Source organism: Nycticebus coucang, chromosome 5, assembly GCF_027406575.1.
Source record: "Nycticebus coucang isolate mNycCou1 chromosome 5, mNycCou1.pri, whole genome shotgun sequence".
NCBI lineage: Eukaryota > Metazoa > Chordata > Mammalia > Primates > Lorisidae > Nycticebus > Nycticebus coucang.
The window spans coordinates 136,200,851-136,227,650 of NC_069784.1; the positions used below are offsets into that span (position 1 = coordinate 136,200,851).

At 41.6% G+C, this 26,800-nt stretch overlaps 1 protein-coding gene across 1 annotated transcript in view; it reads right to left on the bottom strand.

Moving 5' to 3' along the window:
• The window catches only part of PRKN (parkin RBR E3 ubiquitin protein ligase), a 1,304,782-nt gene that overhangs the window by 812,279 nt on the left and 465,703 nt on the right, over positions 1-26,800 (bottom strand). The window contains exon 4 of the mRNA XM_053591297.1: positions 21,968-22,086. Within this exon, the coding sequence (XP_053447272.1) occupies positions 21,968-22,086 (119 nt within the window). The remainder of the gene's footprint in view (positions 1-21,967; positions 22,087-26,800) is intronic.

Sequence of the window (26,800 nt, forward strand, 5' to 3'; positions counted from 1 at the left end):
GAGACAGAGACAAGGTCCCCCAAACATAGCTTTAGCTGAATTAGTCTGATGGACAACCACGGATTCTGTGTTTTCTGGGCAGATGGAGGTTATCAGTGAATTTAGAGCTCCCTGACTATGGGCACCGATGTGTATTCAGGGCGTCCTGAAGACGAGTTCACAGCACTTGCTTTCACATATGTTTAGTGCCCAGGTGCCTCAGGAATATTGGGCATCGCCAGGCCCGTATCCCCCTCTCTGTTGAAGACCACACACGTGCTTCACTTGCCAAGTCCTTATTATTTCTTTGAAACACAATCTTATAACATACATTAAAATAAAAAAATATACATACTATATACTCTTCAACCAAGAAATCCCACTCTCAGGAATCAAGTGCCAGAAATTAAGGATAGAAGTATCAGGATATATATTATGCTCACACACACAAGGTAAGTAAGTACACACATACACAGACATAGACCACTGTTCATTGGATTACTATTTGCCGTCTCATGCAGACACACTCAGCCGCTCACACAGGAGCCTACATCCAAACCTAGAAAGGAAGTGTAGGAGAGTGTAGGAAAATTCTTAGTAGGAGAATGTCTGAACAAAGGCTATTGCAGCAATATAAAATATTATGCAGCCATAAAACATAAAAATTTATAAATATTAACTTTGAGAGGATTGTTATATATTATTATCAAGTGATACAAACAATTTTGGGGGTGGAGAACAACCACCACCTGCATCCATGTGAGACTGTGAGCGCGTACCAGGGACACCAGAGAGGGTTTCACTGAAATGTCAGCAGTGCTTTGCGCCTCACACCTGCTCACGTTATCACAGTGTTATATAAGGGGAATGGATTACATTTTTAATAAAATAAAATTTAAGGCTCGGCGCCTGTAGCTCAAGCAGCTAAGGCACCAGCCACATACACTGGAGCTGGCAGGTTCAAATCTGGCCCAGGTTGCCAAATGACAACAACTATAACCAAAAAGTAGCTGGGAGTTGTGATGGGCACCTGTAGTCCCAGCTACTTGGGAGGCTGATGCAAGAAAATCGCCTAAGCCCAAGAGCTAGAGGTTGCTGTGAGCTGTGACACCACAGCACTCTACCCAGGGTGACAGCTTGAGACTCTGTCTCAAAAAATAAAATAAAATAAATAAATAAAATAAAATAAAGTAAAATTTAATTTGAAAGCTATTTACATTTTTAAAAGGCATTGGTCTAACTATGCCTTATTTTTCTCATTTAAAAATATGCTATCACATTAACTTAGGGCTTTCATCAGGTGCTAGTCAGGGAAAAAAAGAAAAATTGCTAATGCCCATCATTTAAAAGAACTTTTTAAATAATTAAGCAAAAATGAAAGCAAGGCATATTCTCATGTGCCTTCCAACTATTGAAAGAATACAACAAAGAAGACAGAAGTTTGGCAGTATATTTAATAAAGAAAACAAATTACAGAGAAGGCTTTGCACTGGGACATTTGAATCTCAGTGGCAGCTGCCAAATTAAAAAAATAAATAAAGTGCTGCAGATCAAGCTGCAGTGGTATCCCTCTCCCTCACGCCGCAGCATGGCCTCAAAGCCGCCATCAGGGCTGGCCCTCCTGTCTCTGAGCATGGCCAGGCCTCTGGAATGAGAGCACTAGGGGGCATGCAGACCAAGCTCAGAAACCCCACTGACCGCCGGGGAAATGCCGCTAGGATCCCATGTTCCCCTCTCCCTCTGGGCTAAGGAGGCATTCTCTAGCATGGACGGCTCGGGGTCTCCTTCCCAAGGAGATCAAAAAGTGCCTGTGAAACCACCAGGCAGGACTTTCAGAAACAGCAGCTACATCCTACAGGCTCCTGGGAAACAGCACGCAAATCAGCGCTCCCTGTGGGTCAGATGCGACATGTTAACAGTGAACTCCCTTACTGCAGAGAGAAGACATAAAAAGAAGTCTATTTCTCATACACCTGATTTTAGCAGAAGAGTCTCTCCTGACATGGTGAATTCTGTGAGAAAAGCTGTAACCAGCCAACCCCTTAACAGTTGTGCCTGTGTGCTTAGGAGCACCTGCCCGGGGATCTTGGCGCTGATTCTGGGGAAGCCCAGCAAACCACAGGCTAGTGCTACCCCTTTGAAGTTGGGAGGTAACTGACGGCCTGCCAGTCCCTGTCAAGATACCTGTTTTAAGACTAAGTGGACCATTTATAATCAGTAGACCAGTAGCGTGTTCTGCCACGGGGCTGCATGTGACACACTGTGTGTTCATAAGGACCTCCATAACATTTCCGTAGTCAGTATTACGACAGAGGAAGGGAGGGCTAACTCAGTTTTGTTTTGCTTTAATTTGTTTTTCATTTTGGCCTATCTGGGGTAAAAACCCCAGTCTCTGATTTCAGAGCTTTCTGCTTGGTTTCAGTGGGTTATATAACACCGTCTTCGGTCTCAATTGCATTTTGGAAATTGGCCTTGCAGCTCGGTGGACACTGTAAAAGTTCTCATGGAACCTGTATTTTCTGCTGGCAAGACTTCTCAGGAACCCACGCCAATTGCTTTTCATCCTTGGTCCTTAGCCCAAACCATGTCACATCCACGTGGGAAGACTCTTCGATACAGCTGTGCTGTGGCAGAGGGACAGCTGGTCCCACCTGGTTTGGGACACTGCCGTGCACACGGTGGCTCTCCTGCCGGCAGTGGCCACGTTTCCTCCTTTCCTCTGACCCAGTCCAGGGTCCTTCTTCCCTGGCCTGCAGCAGAGAGCTGGGGGTTCTAGGGAGCACCTGTGCCTCTGATCCCATTTTAAAAGTGCCCTTGTTAGACAAAATGAATCGTGGAGAGAGAATTCAGAAGAGTGGTTACTTTAAGAGGTGTGGCAGAAGAGGGGGTGAGGGAACAGGTCTACACTCTGACTAGCTGGGGAGCATACACGTATAAGAATGTCATCGAGCTGTACGCTGAAGCTTTCTGCCTCTTACTACACATCAGCAGCAACCACCAAAGTGTCCCCTGCCAACATCCATCACTACTTGCCCGCTTAGCTCATCTCTACAGTTGCCATTGACTCAGTTTACTGATTTTGTGTCTGGGCCAAGGTGAGAGCCCATCTCCTCCACTGTCACCACAGCAAAGTGGCAAATAGGTGTAGCTTGAACTAGTGGGACTGGGCTGTTCGCATTTAATTTTTGCCCCCTTCTTCCATTTTTTTTCCTTTGACAGAATAATTTCAGCAAGGAGACAGAGCTTTTTGTCATATTCTTGTGTGTGTGCGCACATGCGTGTGTGCATGTGCCTGTGTAATAGAGTCTGTGTCCTAGAAACAGCTATTGCATGCCACAGCTGGGGGCCTTTGTGATACGTGGGAAATTTATCGCAAAGGCACATTTGAAATGTTTTTTCCTGATTGTGATTCTCTGTGAACTTGGAGCTGCACTGAGGAAGTGACAAGGATAAAAGATTGCTACAGTGACCAAAACACGTTCTCCACAAATAAATATCTTCACTTTGTTGAAAGTTCGTAGAGGTCCTGCAGATACTGTAAACATAGATGAGGTCAGACAATTAAGTTTGCAAACTCATCCTAGAAACAGAACAGCATACCTCTTTGCTGAATATCACCAGACCACGGGGAGCACTTAGAAGGTGACTGAAGTGATACTCGGCAAAGAGATATGTAGCCCTTTTTCTAAACTGAGATCGGAAACTTAATTGTCTGATCTCGTACATCATCACTTATACCATGAACTTTATTTAAATAATACCAAATAGAATGGTCAGCCCGGGCGGCGCCTGTGGCTCAGTCGGTGGGGCGCCGGCCCCATATACCGAGGGTGGCGGGTTCAAACCCGGCCCCGGCCAAACTGCAACCAAAAAAAAAAAAAAAATAGCCAGGCGTTATGGCCGGTGCCTGTAGTCCCAGCTACTCGGGAGGCTGAGGCAAGAGAATCGCCTTAAGCCCAGGAGTTGGAGGTTGCTGTGAGCTGTGTGAGGCCACGGCACTCTACCGAGGGCCATAAAGTGAAACTCTGTCTCTACAAAAAAAAAAAAAGAATGGTCAGCCCAAGGACAAGCTTGAGAAAAGAGCCGTACACTGTGGCAATCTCTGCTGCAGCCAGATGGAGCCCGTTTTTGTCTGTTCCCGCCCTACACCCAGTGTGGCACGTGTTTCCTCTTTATTCGTCTGTCTACTCACTCTGCTTCTGTCTACAGCTTTGCCTGGAGAGGTCACTACCCACTGGAGGCAGGAAGGCCGTGACCCTGTGAGCTTTCAGATATCACTCCCTGGCCTCTAGACACAGGGGGGAAAGTTCCATCCTCCTCCCACCCAGGCAGCTTGGGGACTCATGTCTGTACAGAATTCCAGCCACTTTGTTATTGCTACCCACCTCAGGTAACTAGTCACACACCTCTAGAGAATCCTTTAGAAGAAGAGGGTTTTGCATCCCTTGTATAGGATCACAAAGTTAATGGTTGATAATCATAAATTTCAAGAATTATTTTTTAAAGATGACTCAATAATTATAATTCAAAATGCATTTGTTTGTGTCTTAAATTTAATCTACAGTTAAATAACCATTATGTCATTGGAAGTATCCAAGTCAACTAAAACCCTGTGAAAACCATTTTTCACCTATTTCTAAAACCTGTTGTTATTAGGTCATTTCTGCCAACTTCCACGTCGTATCTGACAAGTTACTATTGGCACTTTTCTGCTGATTTGAAGAAATAATTATAAAAAAGGATTTCTATAAATGCAAGGGTACTGGGGTAATATACATTTGCATTTCATTGACAAAACAGTATTTTCCACAACCATGTGCTTCCAGATCAATTTCCTGCCCAGAAGCAGCACTGTGCTCAGCTGCGAGATGCCAGGGCTCAGTGTGTCTCTCACACGGAGGCCACCGCGGTCCTCAGGAGAAAGCACCGGGTGGCCTTCTGCTGAACCCAGCCTGCAGCCTCTGTGTCAAGGAACCCACTCAGGCCACACAAAGCTAGCTTTGGGCTGTCAAGACAATATGACAGTCTCTGGCTTTGCATCCTCGTGGATAGGAGGGTGAGGGAGACATTCCTGGCAGACAGACTACAAGTGGGTTCCTCTGTGCAAGAATTTTCCCTTCCCTCCTGTTGCAGGGTAAAGGAAGGAGCTGCAATACAGAGCACTGAGAATTCCCCAGGAGGGGACTTTCTCAACCACGGGGTCCGAGGTAGAGACTGAGCTGAGAAATTAACATGAAGAGTTTCTTGTGAAAAAGTCTTCTAAAAGCTGGAGACACAGACACCTCAGTAAGGCTGTACGGAGTGTGTCAGTACTGCCCTGACCTGAATTCTCAAGAGGCTTTCTAAAATTTCAGGCCACAGGCCAAGCGAGGTGGCTCACGCCTGTAACCCCAGCACTTTGGGAGGCCAAGGCAGGTGGATTGTCCTGAGCTTACAGGTTTGAGACCAGCCTGAGCAAGAGTGAGACCTTATCTCTAAAAATAGCTGGGCGTTGTGGTGGGCGCCTATAGTCTCAGCTACTTGGGAGGCTGAGACAAGAGAATAGCTTGAGCCCAAGACTTTGGGGTTGCTGTGACCTGTGATACCACAGCACTCTAACCAAGGGCAACAAAGTGAGACTCTGTCTCAAAGAAAAAAAAAAGATTTTAGGACATATGTTTACACAATGAAAAGTAGTTAATCCTCTCATGATGCAATCTTGCCGGTGGTCTTTTGATTATGAAAAAGGTGACCAGGGCAGAGGCACAAAATCCTAGAACAATCCACAAAGACAGAACTAAGCAGGTAACAAAGTTGCCTTGGGGGATGGAAGAGGAACAATTATGGTTACAGCCTTCAGGGTAGATCCTCTGGGCTGGAGGGTAATTTCTAACTCTGCTAACTCTGCTAATATCCTACATCTGCTAAACTACTGAATTTTACTGGGATGTCCCCAAACTAGTTTTCTGCCTATTCTGGTGAACATGACAACCTAGCTAGCCACCATAGGCGTGCTAAGCAGTGGAGGGGAGTGGTGGTGGATGGAGGGCTGAGGCCCGGGCCCTCTTCCCACTTGTCTTCCAGAATGTCTGCCTGCACTACATTTCTACCCACAACCTACTGTGTCAGTATAGGCTGGGAATGATCCAAATCTCACTGTCTTATAAGAATCAAAAATCTTTGCTTCCAAAATTCTCTCTTGCCAAAGTATACATCTTTAAAGGAATTCAGTAAAGTGACAAAGCAATAAATTGTGAAGCAAACAGCTTCAGTCTTAGTTGCAGACCTGTCACTGTGGGCCGTGTGATCAAGGCAAGCCCTGTCCATTTCACATTTCTAGGCCTTGTGCTCATTAACCTTAAAACTTGGCTAAGGCTTGCATCTCTCCAGTACCACCCACCCCCAGCTTCCATTTCTGTGATAATTAAGTAACTACAGCACTGTCTTCTTTTTCGACTATTCGTCTTCCTTCTTAGTTTAATAAAAACACATTAAAAATTTTTAGGAATGCAAATAGGCTCATTTCACTGAGCCAACCAGAATCCCCCAAACTGGTGTTGCCGGTAGAATTTTCTGGGACGACAGGGATGTTTTGCATGTGTCAGATACAATGAACGCGCAGCCACCAGTCCCAAGGGCCTGCTGAGCCCTTGCAGTGTGGTTACTGTGGCTAAGGAACTGACTACTTCATTTTATTTCATTTCAATCATTTAAAATCTAAAGAGCCATATGTGGCTAGTGGCTAACATATGGGACACATATCAGATGACACCACTCCATACCAATTTTTGCTAATTAATGCAGATACCAAGTTCTAGTACTTTGTCTTTCTATCAAACAAATCAAACATTCGACAAGCAAAAATTTATTGACTCGTAACAGGGAGGACTTACAGTCTAGTGAAGTAATAACACATACACCACCCTCTGTCTCTTGATAACACTTCTGAAATTCCCCTCTCTGAGGTTGCTGCTCTCTCCCTGATGCTCCTTCCATCCATTGGGGCCCCACTGCAAGTGAAGAATTCCCACCTGCTGCGAACACTCGGGCATCTGCATGTTTGGAGTGGAGTGGGCAGTCTTGAGAAGCACATGTCTATAAATCTTTGAGAAACTTGAAGAAAAACTATTTTCTCTATTTTGTATCAGTACCAGTTTCTGTCACCTAAGTGAGGGATTTATTTGAAAACTCTCATACATTAAACTGTTATTACAAAAATAGGAGCTGCTGACTACCTTGCTAGCTTGGTCTTCTGTCCCGACTAACCTTAATGAAGTTTCATCTCATCCAATAAAGGCAAAGTTGACATTGTTGTGAAACTTTTATTGGGCTCTGCTTCTGAACATATCAATTGATATTTTTCTAGATTTGTGATATTATTCAGCTCATAGTTTACCTAGATTCTACACCATGGCACATTTTCCAGGGTTACAGATGTCTTTCCCACTAATCAAGTTCAATACAATACACAGCCATTTGAAAACAAGGCTCACTAAGCATCGAAGTCTAACAGGTAAATCTGCGATTTGTTTCTGCTAAGTGATGAACTAGAATCAGTCATAGAACCTAACAGTTGTACCAACACACCACCTCCTGCAACTGGCCCTTCAAAATCATAGTTTTCTAAATAAAAGAAACATACATACACAGCCAGCACACCACTGCAAATTAAAACTACAGTGATCTAAGATTCCCGTTGTCTAAGAAACCAGCAGGGAGGACGAGAGTTCAGGGTGAGAGGGTCGGACTCCAGCGTTCTCTGCGACCTTCATTATAAGAGATTGGAAAGTCTTTTTCCTCTCCCTGGTGCGTAATAGCTTAGTCTAAATGACAGCAGCTCTGTGGCATCAGGGGGCACATTCCAGCTAATTTTCAGCTCTTATTATCTTGATTCTACGAGGTGGAATTTAATAGATGGCTGGAACATTTATAACATGACATTTACCAAAGAACGTGTCAGCGGCGTCCAGGGCCTCAACTAAGATGGAGCCTCCAAAACATAAATCAAAGAAAACATAAGAACATCCTAGAAGAAAAGAATGACAGTGATCCTGTACATTTAAAATATTTTAAATGCCTCGGGATCTACGGAGCAAGTAGTGTTAAAAATAATGATGTGCCAACTAAAGATATTCAGCTCCCTGCTAAGACAGGAGGCAATGTGGCAGAATGAGAAAATCCTCAGATTTTTTCTAAAACACGTGGAGTTCACGCCACCTCCTACTGTTCCTGTGGTAATTCTCTCACATTCTGGGAACCTCGAATGGTTTTTTCAGGTGGAAAGCAGCTACGGTGATGCCCACCTGGTCATATCAGTAACATAACTGCACGAAAATGCCCTTCACATTGCTAAGGGCCCTGCAGGTTTAGCTTTTGTCGTGGAATATTAAGTAAGAGGTTTCGATGGGGGCACTGAGTATCACTTATAAACTGAAAGAAGTGCTGATCCCATACATAAATTTACAAATTTAAAAATATAAATTTTTAACGTACTTGATTATTTTTTGAGGAGTTTTGGGCTCATAGTAAAATTGAACAGGAAGCACAAAGAGTTTCCACACACCTGCCCAAGACATGCACAGTTTTTGAAACTCCTCACCAACATTTTGTGTTAATGGTTTGTTTGATGGAGATTAAATAGAGATAATTTATAAAGATAACTTCTTTGTAGAACACCCCACGACAATGGTACACCCCTCTGTGCCTTAAATCAAGAGAAAAGGGTGTCAGTGAAATGACCTGGAGAGCTTGATGTGGCTCTTCTGAAGTTAAAGGGAGATGGTGTGTGCGGGTCTGCTCTGAGTCCCACTCTTTCTTGGTATAGGTATGATGGATCCCACCTGTGATCCTAGAGTTTGTTAAAAAAAAAAACAAATATATATATATATACACACACACATATATATAAATGTTTACATAGACATATAAACATATATATATGTTTAAGAGTTCCCCACAGAAAATGAGAAAAGTTGCACTAAAACTATTATATATTCTGCCCAAGAAGACTTCCTGGAAGGCCGAGAAGCCTCGGATAGAGAAGACGTGGCTGGAGAGCCAGTGGAGAACAGGGACCCGAGAGAGAAACATCACGGAGGAGACCCAGCAGCTTATCCTTGGGGGTGAAGGTGAAATTCCCATGGTGGCCTCCAAGCAACCTAAGCGGAGGCCAATTTGATAAAGTCTGTTTTTCTCACCAGCCTGACCCGAGAGCTTAAATACATCCCACAACAGTATCAGCCAAGTGAGAATGTTCCCGTCCCCTCCCCTTCGGCTTTCTCAACTTGCTTCAACACTGAAGTGCTACAGACAGCACAGGGTGAGACGGCAGAGTGGGGGGCAAGCTAAGGGGAGGAAAGAGAGAGGGCGCAGCCCAACACACCACTGCACTAGAAGGATGCCGCCCACCTCTCCAAAGGGGGCCCCTTACCACAGCACCCCTCCAGACGTCTGACCTCACCCCCTGACCCCCTTGTTCCTGTTGTGTGGTTTCTTTCCACAGTCCATCTCCAGAAGGATGCTCCCTACACTTCCTTCCTCTGGGAAGTGCCAGCCCCACACACGCCTAGCAGGAGTACAAGGTTTTTACTTGTTTGTTTGTTTGGTTGGTTGTTTTCATGAGACTAGATGCATATTTACTGAATTAAGACTGTATTTGAAATTTACAGTTATGGATTTGACTCTGGTAGAACCTACTCTCCTATCCAAAGCAAACAGACACTGACCTTAGGAGGAGACGCAAAAGAATCCTCAGTAAAAGGAGTGACCTCTGTGCACAGATTCCTCATTATGTGTACAAAGGTGCAGAGGTCAGACAGACCAACACCAAGCAGATACGGTTAAAGCAGGTCCCTGATACAGGGGAGAGTTTAGACTGGTTACCTCCAAAGCCACTCCCATTCTTGACTGTGGGTAGCGGAGGTGTACAATGACGCTGAAGGCATTGTTCATTCACTCCACAAAACATCTTAAATGTCTACATGTATCAGGCACCGTACTAAGTACAGAAGTCTGCTCCCTACCCCCAGAGACTGGATCTAGTAATGGAACAGAGAACAGAGGGACCCAAGTAATAGAGCCGCTTATATTTTTGGTCATACTCTATGTATGTTGTGAATGTGTATATTTTATATTCCTTATATCTGTTTATGCAAAGTTCATCTATTTATGGTGACTTTATACAACTTACAGGCTACATGACATTTGTTTGTACTGAGCTTTACCTAAATTACTTTAAATAAAGAAATCCTATTCAGAGACGAAGACAACAGCACAGCTCTCCTTGGCTTTAGTATCGGGAGTACAGGGAGAGGAGAGTTTATGGTCCAGAGCTGATGCTGCCAGCTCTAAAGTATGCCCATATCTGACCATTTTCATCGTAGGTTGTTTCCTAAGCAGTAGGCCAGTTTATGCTTTTTAGAAATCTTTATAACACATTAAAAATTCCCCAACATTCTGACATTAAACAGAAGTATAACTATCTGAAACGAGCTGAGAGAACACTTGTTCAATTGCACTAACCAGTGACCCTGAGATGTGAGCAGCTCATGCAGAGCTCATGCCAGAGGCCTGGGCTTCCTCAGTCTTATCCCTGACAACAAACCAGTCATAATCTGTAAGAGTTTCTCCTTTAATTTTCCTTACTTCCCTTTCCCAAGAACATCAGTACTCTTCCATTTTCTCTAACTCTATGTTTTACTTCTTATCCAATTCCTGGATCTTAATCCCCACTTCAGGAAATGTGGTCCAGTAAATTTTACTCTTTTCAGGAAAAGGTTGCTGAGTGAGTCTCAATTCTCCCTGAGTCTTAGTAAGAAAACTAATGTAACTCGAGATAAGTGTTTTCAATAAGAATCTAACCTTCAGCTCCCCTGATTTAAGTCTCAGTTTGGTTTCTTTCCCATTGTGTGACCCAAGTGAAGTCAATTAACCTCTCCATTTCTCATCCTGCTTTAATGACACATTTATGCAGGCAGCTTGATATTCCCAGATGGAAGACGAAATGTCCATGTAAGTGAAGGTGCATCCATAAAATAATGAAAAAACACATCACAACCCTGGTCGGCACTCTCTTGCCTAATTCCAAAGGAGCATTTTCAGTGTGATTTCCCTGCGCCACACATTTTATTAGTGCTGGGTAATATACTTATACTTACGTTACAAAGCATTGACAAGGGATCTACTCTGGAGGAAAACGAGAGGACTGAATTCTATTTATGCTTCCTCAGTGAGGTTTTTGAGCCATTTACTTCTTAAGCAAAGAACAAATAAATTAACTCACTGCCCTAACGATCTGTTTTTTTTATTTCCATGATTCTTGATGAAGCTTCTAAGTGGTCAAATGAATAATATGAGTATTTCAATTTCATTCTGTAGAGAATCTGGGAGTTACATCTACGTGTAGAAACAACCACTGAATAAAAGTGGCATTTCACACACAAAAACAATTTCAAGGTTGGACGAATCTCTAGTGAAGGCATAGTGATACAAATAGAGTATACAGAAGCATGATTTCCACTCAATAATCAAATTGATGAGCTCATGAAAATGATCTAAAATGAGTGTGCATTTATAAATATAGCAGCCACTGGTCACTGCCCACCTGATGTCCATCTCATCCTCGCTCCTTATTAACAGGACTCTAATTTTGATTGACAATGCAAAGCAGATCAAACTAGGGGATAAAATAGGATGGGTCTAAGCCAATCATAGCTATTCTATTCTCTTTGGGCAAACACTTGCTTTTCAACTCCCTTTGTAACTGTCAATGTCCATATGACCCACTTATGAACAATGAAATGCAAGGAAAATCCTACTAGGAGGCTTCTAAGAATTATTTTTGAAAAAAATAAAAGACACTGGTGTTCTTCCCACCATCACCCTGCCCTGCATGCAGAATTGGGGCCTTGAGGCCCTGTGCTATGCCATGAAGGATGGTAGATAGTAAATCAGGAATAGACCAGTCAGTGGCTCAGACAACAACATCCTTCTGGGTTTCCCTCTGCTACCTGAATGCTCCGTCATTGTCAACAGACAACACTCCAAACCCATACACAAAGTAACTCAGAATTTAAGCATGATACAGGTAACTGTGATGTAAAATGGAACAACAAAACTTTAGAAAACTTTATCTTTTCCTTTATGCTTTATTAATACTTTACGTTGTAATTTTGTCAAACATTCTATGTAGCTTCAACAAATATTTCTCTTATAAATGTTTTAAATGCATCATCCTACACAACCACAATGAATAAAATTCTAGATAGCTCAACCAATTTCTAGTGCAATAAATTAATAACCAGATAGAGCTGGAACACATTCTTCTTAGTAAAGTATCTCAAGAATGGAAGAAAAAGTATCCAATGTACTCAGCCCTACTGTGAAACTAATTTATGGCTTTCATATGAAAGCTATAACCCAGTTATAACCTAAGAATATGTGGAAGGGGGAGAGGGACGGGAGGGAAAGGGGAGGATGGTGGGTGCAGGGAGGGCGATTAGTGGGATTACACCTGCGGTGCATCTTACAAGGGTACATGTGAAACTTAGTAAATGTGGAAGGTAAATGTCTTAACACAATAACTAAGAAAATGCCAGGAAGGCTATGTTAACCAGAGTGATGAAAATGTGTCAAACGGTCTATAAAAACAGTGTATGGTGCCCCATGATCGCATTAATATACACAGCTATGATTTAATAAAAAAATTAATTAATTAGTTCATGACCATGTGTCACTACTAACTGACAGACTATATAAAACATTCAATGTCTTTTATATGAAAAGTACATAACATATGGCTCTGTGTACTTCAGAGCCATAATGAGACATAAATACAAAATTTAAAAAGCACTATTTAAATATAATAACAACTAAATAACATATTTAGGTAAAGTATGGAGCTTAGATCTTAGTTTATAGTAAACATTCAATAAATTATAGTTATTACTAGTACTCATATCCTCACAGTGTACATACAATAAAACCATATATTTTGGAAGTAATGCAATAATAAATTTATCTTTTAAAATACATACACATACTTTTTCAAAGTAACATGGTTCAAACTTCCTGCCCACAATTCTGAGAATTTCACATTAGCAGCATGGGTCAGGAGCCCAGCTGGGTATCAAAGAAAAAATAGTGAGATTCTATTCATGGCAAAGTGCAAGGTGACTGCCTGGTGGGCACATCTCCCCAGGCCTCCCGGTGCTGGACTTGGGCCGCTCTAGAGGCATGCATGCAGGAGCCTGCATCTGCAACATTGATTTCTCTTTCTCTCTCTTTTTTTCTAAAAGAGTTGTAAGTAAAATCATTACTTTGAAAAAGCCGTAAGTGTTACAGAGGGTCCCCCATATAAAGAAGCCAGGGAAGACCAGTGTGGTCTGGATGAAAATAATGAACCAAATCAAAAAGTCAGTGAATTATCAACACTGACCAACACTTCTGTAGACTTTAATTAATTCAAATTTCTCCAGTGAATAACAGATGACAAAAGAAATTTTAGTATAATAGATTAGGCATAGAACAAAGGTTCTCAAAGTAAGAATTTCTATGACAAAGATAAGTAACATCATGAACTGGCTAAAACTGCCTATATTGAATACCATTTTGCTTATTTCATTAAAAATTTATACTTACATACAACATTTTACTTATTTCCTAAACAATTTTACATTTATTTTAATAGGCAACTTTATAATTTTTATTTTTTGTTCATAAAGTATTAAATGTTTATATTAAAGTAATATAGCACAACCAAACATAACTAGTGGTTTGTCTTTCTAATGAGAAGTTCCCCCTTTGATTTACTGATGATCATAGGTTCTCCAGAAACAAACAATTCCATCTAGCAGAGGTATGATTGTGGGTGGGGAGGTTGGCATCTCCCAGGTTCCCCCCCATCACTGTTCCACACGGGACACTACAGTGCCCGTCAGCCCCAGCCATCCCATCTGCAAGCCTTGCCTTGCCTCCCAGCCCCAGCTCCAGCCTGGCTACATGGCATCACTGAGAGACCACTGTGGGGGCCTCCCTGTTCTCAGCACTAATAATCGCTACACAAGTATCCCAGCAAAGAGGAAAGGCAATGATCAAATGAAGTGTAGGATGTTGAGTTCATTTTCAATTTCAGATAAAAAAAATTTTTTAATTAAAAAACATTAGGATAGGGGCGGTGCCTGTGGCTCAAAGGGGTAGAGCACCGGTCCCATATGCCGAAGGTGGCGGGTTCAAACCTAGCCCCGGCCAAAAAAAAAAAAAACATTAGGATAGTTATGTTCTGTGCAATATCTGGAACCTACTGAACCTAAGAAGTATGTTTATCTGGTTTATCTGAAATTCAACTTTAGCAGCAGTCCTCGTCTGTTCCCATGCTAAATCCGGCAGTCCCAGCCAGGATCCTCACTGGGCTTCCCTCCCGCCCAGGGTGAAGGTTCCCACACAGACTCTGACAAAGTCTCAGCTCAGGCAACTCGTCACTCTCGCTGTCCCCTGAGTCGCTCTGTCCTCTCCCTCCTCTTCTCAGCTATGCTCTCCTCCCACCAGAACCTCAACTGAACATTGTATGAATCTTCGAGAGATGCGAAATGATGCAAAATAACTTGTAGTGACTCTTCCATTTGACTCTGAAAACGCTGAAGCACCTGACAGTCTGATCTACACCAAGCAAAAGAGGGGAATAATGCTACATAGGCAAAAATATCCTAGGGTAAAACTACAAATGCACTTGCAGATACTCTAAGAATTTAATTTATCACATAGACGTGAGAATATATTTGATAATAAGAGAAGTAAGTAGACTCCTGACCAACAATTAATCTGTAACAAATATTAAGTTTAGGAATGATTATACATATAGCCTATAATTCTTAATAAATTTCCTCACATAAATTGTCCCTAATCTATAAACCAATTTTAAACAAAATCCATCATGCCAGGCACTTTACATCTTATTCTATTTATTGCACTATTTCTCATCAGAAACCTTTATCTTTAATGCTATTCCGTGGCAGAGTATCTCATTAGAGTGGCAAAGATAAAGTTCTTTTTGAGATAAAGTAATTATAGAGATTGTAGGGGGAAAAATCATCCAAAGTTCTTTGCTCTAGTAATCTCCTGGCTTCGAATTTATTTTTGGCCTAATAAATTGAGTGTAAACAAAAAGATGTAAACGGCGGATAACCCTGGTCACTTAGGGTTTGTGCTGGGGGGATTAACAATTTGTAAACTTAACCAGAACTGAGGAGTCCTAGGGGACTCTGCTCCCAGAAAAACATTCCCAGACAAAATGTCGTTTGTGCTCTCAGCTCACTTCTATGTCCCTTCTATCTTCCAATTATTATTACAGTCAATAAATTATTTCACTCTAAAAATATCCTTTCATCTAAAAGTACATATGCTTATTTTCTGGTAAAAAAAAAAACAAACTGTCAGTTTCTTCTTATGACAGGAGCTTTGTTTCCTCAAGGAGGCACCAGTCACTTAGCATGTGGGCTCTGACCAGGCAGTGACAGAGGAAGGGACAGGACACCTCAGCCATGATGAGGAGAGAGCAGGTCAACAAGCCTGCTGGGCAGAGGGGGCGGCACTCCTAGACCTGTTCCCTGCAACAAAAGCTCCTCAACAGCATCTAGTTTAACAAAACTCATCAGGCCAGTCAAAAGGTTAACAAGTCATACAGTCCCTGACAGCGATTTTACTTACATAAATAAATAAAATGCTGAGTGCTAGGGAAATCTTTAAGGGAAACAGTGACATGGGCTGTTTTAAACGATCAATTTCATCGTTCAGGAACATAATGAGAGACACCCGAGCACTTACAGTAGCAGCTCCCTCTGTGTCCGACCCTGCCCCATGTCTGCGCAGACCTCAGTGGATAATTTTTTGAACAGCCAGCGGAGGCCCGAATTCTTGTCGTGTTTTCTCAGTCAGCCAGGGCTCACTGTTCTCAAGTGTGTATTCGTGTTATTAAATAGTGTTTTGGTCTAGTCAAAGCCCTGGTCATGGTCACCACGGGAAAAAAGAGGATTTTTTGATTTGGAAATGGAAGAAAATGTGGTGTCTGAGGGTCACAATTCTCAACTTCCTCCCAAGGTTAGGTCAAAACTTGGGGCCTCAGTTCCTTGTGTTTAACATCAGGACAAAGAGGGTTGCACGTCCTTCTGATGCATATCAGACTGCGTGTGAAATATAATTAACTGGAGAGTTGTGTAGGAGAGGCAGCTCATCACTGTGTGCGAACTTTAAAGACTGGTGAGGAAATGATGGGATTATGAACAACCCTCTCCCCCCAAAAAAAATAATTTACAAGGTCGCCACTAAGGCTCATGATATGGCGGAACTTGTCGCAGACTGATTTCCCCAGACAAAAACAAATAAAATCATGTTTTCAAAAATAACCCTGGTTAGACCAGGAGTGGTGGCTCACACTTCTAATCCTAGCACTCTGGGAGACCGAGGCGCGTGGATCTCCTGAGCTCACAGGTTCGAGAACAGCCTGAGCAAGCAAAAGAACCCCCATCTATAAAAAATAGCCGGGCGTTGTGGCAGGCGCCTGTAGTCCCAGCCACTCGGGGGGCTGAGGCAAGAGAATCGCTTGAGCCCGACAGTTTGAGGTTGCTGTGAGCTGTGATGCCATAGCACTCTACCGAGAGCAACATAATGAGACTCTATCTCAAAAAAAAAAAAAAAAAAGAATAAATAAATAACCCTGGTGGCTAAATAGATCCCAAGTTTTTGCCTTATGTATAAAAATCTCCTCTTGAAATTCAGATGAATCACCTGCTGCTCAGGTGACCAGGAAAACTGGTCAGTCACACAAGAGCTCATATTGTCATTTTTTCCTAAACAGAGAAAATTATGTAAGTTATCAATTTTTTTTACAAATTTCTAGAAAATGAAACTCCAGGGTTACCTATTCTCTACACAGAAATTGTTCCCCTTGGCAAAGCTGTGCACCTGCTCACAGTTGCCCAGCCTGGACTTGCAGGTTCCAGCAGGGGCTGGCCAGCCACTCCGCAGAGACATTGTGGCTCTAGGCATGCAGATTTTTGCTATTAATAAAAAAAATTGAAATGCCTGGTCTTCTCATCTGCTGTGTACTAGCTATGCTACATCTAATAACTGTACTAAATTATGGATCAAATAAATTATCTTTTACTTCATTGGTCCTTAAGGTCTCAAGCGTATTTTTCCTGAGAGTATTTTTGAGTGATATTTTAAGGACAAGAGAAATAGTGAGATAATAGGACACTGATTGCCGGATTTGTATAGTAAGCACTATATTCTAGAAATGGCCAGGGCTTTGGAAAAACAGAAGATTTTTTACTCTTGGTTTCAATATCTGTTAACTGAGTAACTTTGGACTCATCACTTAACCTCCAAAGGGTGGGGAGGGAGGGGGGAGGTGGGTAGAGGGAGGGGGTTTGATAGGATTACACCTGCGGTGCATGTAAGGGTACATGTGAAACTTAGTAAATGTGGAAGGTAAATGTCTTAGCAAAATAACTAAGAAAATGCCAGGAAGGCTATGTTAACTAGTGTGATGAAAATGTGTCAAACGGTCTATGAACCAGTGTATGGTGCCCATGATCATATTAATGTACACAGCTATGATTTAATAAAAAAAAAGAAAAGAAAAAAAAGAATCTCTTTGTTAAAAACACAGAATAATAATACTACTTTGCAGGTCTATCATGAAAATTAGAGAAAAATACAAATAGAGGAAAATAAATGTAAGGAAAAAAATCAATAAATTATAACAAAAATGTGATAATTGCTATGCTATGATCAATATGATCATAAAATGACAGACAGAATTTCTAAAGGCTGTGGGATTCTCAGCCTCTGAAGATTCTAATACAGATCAACATCACTGGATTAGTGCCCTTCTTTGGGCAAGATTCTGTATGAGGTATTAAAAACAAGCTGGACACCCAAAGTGACGAGTTACAGGACCTTCCCAGGCTCACAGACTCTTAGACAAGAGAACGGGCGCCTGTGGGATGTGACATGGAGACAGTATTGCCTGCGACACTGTGGCTGGAGTTTGGGTCTCTCAGGGTAGAGAACAGTGACTGGAGAAGCCAGATAGCCTCAGAAAAGCTGAAGATCAAGGTCAATGCTATGTGGAGAAGAAAATGGTACAGAGGGAATGAAAAGGTTGAATTTAAATATCAAAGTTGGAGCAGTTCTGGGAGATGACAGAATCCCAGGTGTCACGTGAGTGGAGCCGGGACCACTGGATGGATCAACCACATCATCCGCTGAGAAGGTGCCAGGCCAGGCGACCAGGGAGGCGGGACCTTGTCACAGAGCATTGTGCTGATGTGGGGACAATGGAGCCTCCTGGCAGCAGGAGTGGAGGCAGGGGTGCTTTGGCTTCTCTGGAAGGAATCAGCCAAAGCCTGGACTGATTTCATGCTGAAGTACAGACAACATATATGTATATTATAATTAATTATTATTAATTCTCATACTCACACACACATATATACAAATAATAATAAAAGAATAACCATAATAAAGCATTTAACATTTCTAAGTATTTATGTTGTAATTACTGTTCTAATTACCCTTCATGCATGAACTAACCTTCACAACAACTAAAAAACATATACTATTATACTAGTGAAGAGATATCCCCAGGTTGACCTAGGTAGGAAATAGGGGAGTCAGATTTAAAGGGGCAGACCAGCTCCAGAGTCACCATGCCAAATTCTGCCAAACACCTGATATCAATTTACCATTCAGTACCAGTAACACTCCACTTTGATTTGGTGCATTTTAGATAGATGCTACAGGTTGTTTCCCCCACACACCCCCCACACACATATTTTCCTCCATAGTGCATATTTTTAAATGAGAAATTTCATATAAAATTCCAGATTTATGATTTCTCTGAATCAAAAAACAAAAAAGATCCAGCCACAGTAAGTCTCCACTTAGCACTTGGCAACCACTGGCTGAAGCTACTTCTACACCTGGGCTTAGCCTCCCCCTTCACCTACAGTCCCCCCAGCCCTTACTGCCTATATCAGGCCTAATATTTTATCACCTGTTTGATCACTGTGGACATCTGTATATGTCCATCTGTGTGTAGTAAAAAGGATAAAAAAACTGTAGAGCATAAAAGTTTAGGCTAGACAGTCTAGGTTCAAACCCTAAGTCCACATTCATAAGCTCTTGTGTTCTTAGGCAAATGCCTAATCTCATTAAGCCGCATTTTTCTCAAATCCAATATAGGGCTACTAATACTGCTTGATTCAGATTGTTGTTATGAAATAATTAAACGAGATAATGTCTGAAAAGAATTTTCTTGGAAGTCAATAATAATTTGTTACTGCTGTTTCTGCTGAGGACACACGAGGTTGGTATCAACAGGTCAGATCCATCACCTAAGCAGCCAGAACTTGAGTACAGATCAGGATAGAAGAGGCTGCACCTTGTGTGGGAAAAGGCCGAAGAGAGGGGCTGGTTGAGACTGGGCACAAGCTCACCCGGGAAAATCTCCGCCCTGCCCATTGGTGCCCTCCAAAAAGCATCCACCCAAAATGGTTCGGATGAAGTGTCTGGTTTGTAAGTGGGTTTCCCTATACAGATGAAATGTTGTGTCATAGTGAAATGTGGAATCAGAGAAATGTAAATCAAAACCACTCTGAGATATCACCTAACTCCAGTAAGATTAGCCCACATCACAAAGTCCCAAATCTGCAGATGCTGGTGTGGATGTGGAGAGAAGGGAACACTTCTATACGGATGGGGGGATTGCAAACCAATACAACATCTATGGAATGAAGTATGGAGAATTCTTAAAGAACTAAAAGTCAACCTTCTATTTGATCCCACAATTCCATTACTAGGCATCTACCCAGAAGAACGAAAATAATTTTATCACAAAGACATTTATTTGTACCTGATTGTTTACTGCAGCTCAAATCATAATTGCCGAGGCATGGAAGCAACCCAAGTGCCCATCAACCCATGAATGGATTAACAAACTGTGGCATACATATACCATAGACAAATATTCAGCCATAAAAAAGATGGAGATTTTACATCTTTTGTGTTTGCGTGGATGGAGTTGAAACACATTCTTCTTAGTAAAGTATCTTAAGAATGGAAAAAAAAAATCCAATGTACTCAATACTAAGATGAAACTATTATAAATTATAAATAATTACATACCCACCTGAATGATAAAACACAAATATAGTCTAGCAAGGGGAGGGGAGGGGAGAGAAGAGGGAGGCCAGTGGGGAGGAGGGAGGATGATTGGTGGGATCTCGCCTAACGTGCACAATGTAAGGGTGTTCTACAACTTGAACTTTACCTTGGATGTAAGAACAATGTAACCTAAAATTTGTACCCTCATATTAATTTGAAATTAAAAAAAAAGATAATGCATAAAAAAAGAAATATTAAATCACAGCTCTTAGTAATCCTGCTACTTTCTCAGGCCAAGTCAACAGATCCCTGATTGCCTGATTACTCCTTCATTAGACGCACCCTCCAAGTTCTTTCATGACGTTCCATTCTCCAGGGCTGCCACCTTGACCCAGGCCCTCTCTGCTCCTCACCTATACGGAGTTCAGCATGTAGTCAACTATTTCTGACTAGCCTTTTCACCTTCGATCTATCACCAACTCCAATACTAATGGCAAACTGGACAGGGCTACCAGTTCTAAAACAGCATTTTATACATCCCCTGTATGACTTTGCCTTGGTCCTCCCTTGCCTGCAGGCAGACTCTGAATGCTCCAGCCACCTCTGGAATTATCACACAGAGCCCCTGACTGGCCCTCCAGGACTTTGTCCCTGGGCCTCCTTGTCTATGCCCTCACATCTGTGCCGACCTGATGCTCTCCACACCCGGTCCATGGTCACATCCACATACATCCAGTCAAATCCTGCACAGCTAGCACACTGGGGCCAGGAGCTGACTGTTCCTATGCTTCATGCCAGGAGTCAGCAGACTGTTCCTCCAAAGGACCAGAGAATAAATGCTTCAGGCTCTGTGGACCATCTAGCCCAGCGCTTGCCTCTGCCTTCATGGCCTGAAAGCAGCCCCGGGCGACCTATACAGAAGCGGGTGGTGCTGGGTTCCAGCAACACTTCACTGCGGACACTGGAGTCCACATTTCATATTGTGTTCACAGGTTATGCAATATGATTCATCTTTTGGTTTTCTCATCCATTTCAAAACGTAAAGACCACTCTTAGCTCGATGGCTGTATTAGAATCAGCAGCAGAGCACAGCAGACTCAGGGCTGACCCTGGCTTGGTAGGCATCCGCCCACTAATCCACAAACCTTCTTTTCACTTTTTAAAAGCTGAGACATATTTTAAAGTATACCCCAACTTACTTGTATTATAGTTACACTTGTGCTACCAAATACTGTTCATTCTAATGATATAACCATCCCTGTTAACCATCTCCACTTTAACTGCCGGTGGTGATGGGCACCCCAATTACCAAGGTTTGATCAGCTCAGACTTCATGCCTGTATCAAAACACCTATCAAGATACACAATTATTACGTAACCATAATAATTTTGTAAAATAATAAATTTAATTTATTTAATCAATCAATAAATAAATAAAATTGAGGGGTCACTTACATTAAGCAACCATAAGCACACCAATCTTAGATGACAATCCAATGAATGCTGATATATGTATAGGTAACCATGTTACCATCACACAGATCAAGGCATAGGATGTTTCCAGGGGCCTGAAAGGCTCCTTCTAAAATATCCCCCATAAAAACCTGACTTTTCTTTTCTTTCTTCTTTTATTATTATCAAAGCAGTCACCATACAAAGTACAAAGAAATCCAAAAGACAAAGGTGCATTTTTCAAATCAAACTTCAGTATCATGAGCCATCCTCACGGAGAAGAAGCCTTTCCACTCCCAGTGATGGGTGATATAAGGTTAGAAACTCAACCGCACCTCTGTGAACATACACTGGTGTTTCTCGGCAGTCTCATGGTGATGCTGCGTTCCCTTACCTGGGCCAAGGTGAGTGTTGCTTGTTTGCAGGTGTTGCACTGGACCCTGAGTTTTCCTGGCTGTACTCTGTGACAGGGCCCTTTGCAGTAAACATAAAAGCTGTTGTAGACTGGTCTGCCTGCAGGGGAAAAGCAGAAGTAGCCAATTAATGCTGAATCTGAAAGCAGGCAAGAAACTCTCTTTACAAACTTCTTAGAGGGAAATTTTAAAACTAACTCCTCAGACATTTTGAAACATTAGTGGAATAAGTATTCTAATGAGAACACAACAATTTAATTTAGAAAATCTAGTTTTATGCTCAAAAGAGTGAAATTTTTTTCTTTTACATGCCAACAGCCCTGTAACTTACTCAGCAAAATAAGCAAACCACTGCCAAGGGCGCTGGCCAAGTGTGTTTGTAGCAGTGAAATCAAATGCACTCTAAAATTTAGAGGCTATTGGAAATTTAGAGACCACTGCTCCTGAATTCTATTTCATGCTCTATACACAGTTTTGAAGACTCAAACATTTTTCCTTTTAAATCTTATCCACAAAGATAAACCAGCCCGTTCCTCATGATATGAATGATACAATCACAGTTCGCTGGGTTTCCAGGGATGACTTTCCAACACACATTCACACGCAGAATGAGATAAGACCCCTGTCCCAGAGGAGTGTAACAGGCCCAGCAGCCATGTGCGGAAGTGGAGCTTTGAATTGCATTAATAGTCTCTTGAGACAAATATCATTCAATTAATACATTTTCCAGAGGAAAAAATGAACAAAAATATCAATTCGGTAATTCAACATCTTAGATTACTTCTCAAACGTTACCACATAGGGATGGTGTATGCTACTCAGTAAATCAGAGGAATATTTTTGAATGGTCTCACATTTCCATGTCTGCAAAGAACTAACTTTATTCAGAAGCTCTTAGCAGTAATGTAACCACCTTTCTGAATTTCTAAGTTTCTAAAATCACTAAATAGTTCTTTGTTTTAATTCTTACCTTTCTGAGTAGGGGTAACATAACAGGTCATGGCAGAAAAGTTTGCTTAAAACTATTATCATCAGAGGCTTCTAAAGCAATAATGAGAATTAAATATTTTTTATTATTATGAATGAAAACTTCAGCCTCTCAAATGCTGTTAGTGCAAAGAATAATGAGAAAATGAGAGATCTCACATCTTATGCAGCTCCGTATGTTTCAGTATTTTGCAAAAAGAGCCTTTGTAAACTTATTGGATCATCATTTGTTTGGCTGCATTTACTACTTTTATAGGTGCCAATACTTTGTAAGATGTGAAGCATAATAAAAATGTCAAAAAAAATTTTTTTTTCAGTTTCTGGCCGGGGCTGGGTTTGAACCTGCCACCTCAGGCCCATGGGGCCAGTGCCCTACTCCTTTGAGCCACAGGCACTGCCCAAAAATGTCAAGTTTTTTAATCTTATCATTTATTTGCAATATATATTATAATTCTTAATCTCTGAATATTTAGCTCCCAAGGTGAAAGAAGAGACAAAATATAAACATATGTTTACAGAGATGTAAAACTACACTTACTGGCATCTCTTTGTAGCTTTAATGCCTGAATATATAAGATATTCAAGTGTATACATATCACATCATTATTAGCAAACACACTAATTACATAACATACATTCTAAAGGTTTAAGTAAAATATAAACGCAACAAAGAAGCATGGATTAATGTTATACAAATATTTGAAACATAATAACTGACAGACTATCAAAAGATCACAAGAACTGTCACAATTGCAATGTGTACTAAGAAAAGCTTAGTGAAGGAGGCAGGCACCTTTACTGTTAAAACCTTTACCAGCAATATGAACAGATTTAATTTCACAATTTTTATAACCTACTGTAAAGGTTAAACAATAAAAAGGAAGGGAAAAAAGAAAAGCAAAAGCTTCCCAAGGGGAGTCAGGGTTACAAAGACATTGGCATTCTTGAAAGAGCATATTAGCAACAATTTTATTAGATTAGAAGCATCTCTGAAAGGCAGGAAACTAAATGACTCTTCTCTCTCCCTTAGGGCAAGGGGGATGTTTGCAATATTGTTTCAGCTAATGATACATCAAGGCAGAATTTGTAGACTGGGAAACCCTTCTACCTTGGAATGGTACAACCTTCACTTTAGTCCTTGAGAAGTTATTCTGAAAATACTGCATGCCAATGTCTGTGCCCTACAAGCATATGAGATGACATGCAATCTATTACACATTGCTTCCCGGAGCCAGCTGCAAGTTGGGAATTAATAGCCAGTCTAAGGAAGATCAAGGTCAGGCCAGTCCTGGCTGCAGCACATTTCAAGCTGTTGGCGTCACTTGGTCAAGCAGCTGGGGCTTCAGGTAAATCTTGAGAGCCCCTTTCAGAATGGCTTCCTACTTATTTGGCTTCATAACACAATTAAAAGTTGGCAAGCTTCTCTGTGTTATGCTGCGCCTGGACAGGAATAAGAAGAAATAATGTAACTGCCCTGACAATCTTCTGGGCACTGTTCCTATTGGCCTGGCTGAAGGGTCTAAGGGAGAAACTCTTGAATATGATGGACTTATAACTCCTCAAGAAATGTCAAGACAGACTCAGTGCCCATAGCACAATGGTTATGGTGCCAGCCACATACACCGAGGGTGGCGGGTTTGAACCCAGCCCGGGCCAGCTAAACAACTGCAACAAAAAAATAGCCGGGCACTGTGGTGGGCGCCTGTAGTCCCAGCTACTTGGGAGGCTGAGGCAAGAGAATCGCTTAAGCCCAAGAGTTTGAGGTTGCTGTGATGCCAAGCACTCTACTAAGGGCAACATAGTGAGATTCTGTCTCAAAAAAAAAAAAAAAAAAAAGGAAAGAAGGAAGGAAGGGACAAATTCAAGGATGACCTGAAATTTCTCTACATAAATAGCTGTCCCTAGTCAGTAATACGAAGTCTCCCCCTTTCACTTCATTTTGTCCATAAAATCCTTTCTCTCTCCTAACCAACTCTTGTAAATGGCAGTCTTCATTGTCCAAAATACTCAAAGAAGCTTACATCTGAGTTTTTGAGATTTTTCTTCTTTTATCTAAGTTTTAAAATCTAGGCAACTATTTCAAAAATTGCACAAATCTTCTCCCTCACTGTAATTCATCACTGTGAACATCTGCTGCATTTGGGCGTACCCGCTGAGTGTGCTTTTGTGTGCCTCTGCGTGTACATACATGTACATACTACACATATATGTGTTTTTGGCTGAACCACTTACAAGTTACAGACATTGTGTTACTTCCCCACTAAATCCTTTGACACTCAAAAAATAGGACTTTTTTCCATATAAAACCAAGGAGTGTTTTATGTGATTTGTTAATTTCAGTAGTTCTATTTATGGACTAATCAAGTATACTTTTAAGTGCTTTCTACAGAACACTACAGTGGTGTGTGAGTTGTTAGCAGACGTAAAGCCAAAATTGGGGGTTCTCTGGTCAAACCATTTAACCAAAGCTGAGTGAAGCCAAGACACACAAGTCTGCTGACCATGGTAGTTCATGGACTATGGGACTTGGCGAGAGGGGAAGTAAGGAGCATAGCACAACCCAAATGTTATCTGTCCACAGAAGCCTTCCTTCCACACCACAGCTTATGAAATTACTTTTTAGAAAAAGAACATCTGGAAAAATTAATTAGAGGAAAGAGTCAGCCCACTGAGTAGGGTCTGATCTATGGTAAACTGAACTGTTAAAGCTTATGAAGCTGGCTTTATCAAACACTCCTGGACAGTCTGTGACAATTAAGTTCTTCTCTGTAACCCCCCAAACCATCCACAAACTGCTATAATTATTTTATCATGTGCCAGGAGGGTTAGTCTACCAATGTAATAATTTCACAAGTAAAATATGCTCATCTCAGTCAGAAGTACCCCCCACCCCATCCACTGAGTTCAGGGCACTTTGCAAGTGAACCACTTGTGCCTTTGGGTTCCTACCACTCCTCAGTATTATAATTCTATCTATTTTTCCTTGGCACTTTGCCTCATTAATATAACCACAGTCAGTTCTGCTCTTTTATATTCTTTCCTTGGTCCAAAAAATTGCCGAAAGCTTTAACACTATTCACAACACATCTAGTAAAGCCCAAGTTTAAAAAGAATATATATTATTTGCTTTGGCTTTTTGAGAAACCAACATAATCTTTACAGTTATCATTTTCTTTTGTGTATTTTAGATAATGGGCTTAAGGCCTGAAGACAGTGTTTTAATAAGACAGATACTCTGGCAAAGTCACTCTGACTCTGATGGAAACTTCCTCTCGATCTCAGACATTTCCATCACTGACCATCACAGAGAATTTAATTGCTTGAATAATTTGTTTTCAGGGTGGGGGGGAGTAAGATTTAACATACTTCATACCTTGGTAAAATCATGTTCTGTATCAATATACTATAAAACAGACAGACGGCAGGCACATCACTGGTTTAAAATGGCATTTATCACTTATTGACCAAACACTGCCATGTAAGTAGGGCAGTGCTGCCCGCAGGGAGCTCTGTGAGGCCCAGGCTGTCCTGCACCTGCACCGGCCTGTGTACACAACCACTCTACGCAGCCACTTGGTACACGTCGCTACTGAAAATCTGAAACTTGGCTAGAAATTCTTCTTTCTTCTTTTTGTTTTAATAAGTAACTTAATTTTTTTTGAGACAGAGTCTCACTTTGTCACCCTCAATAGAGTGCCATGGGTCACAGCTCACAGCAACCTGAAACTCTTGGGCTCAAGTGATTCTCTTGCCTCAGCCTCCCAAGTAGCTAGGACTATAGGTGCCCACCACAACACTTGGCCATTTTTTAGAGATGGGGGTCTCAC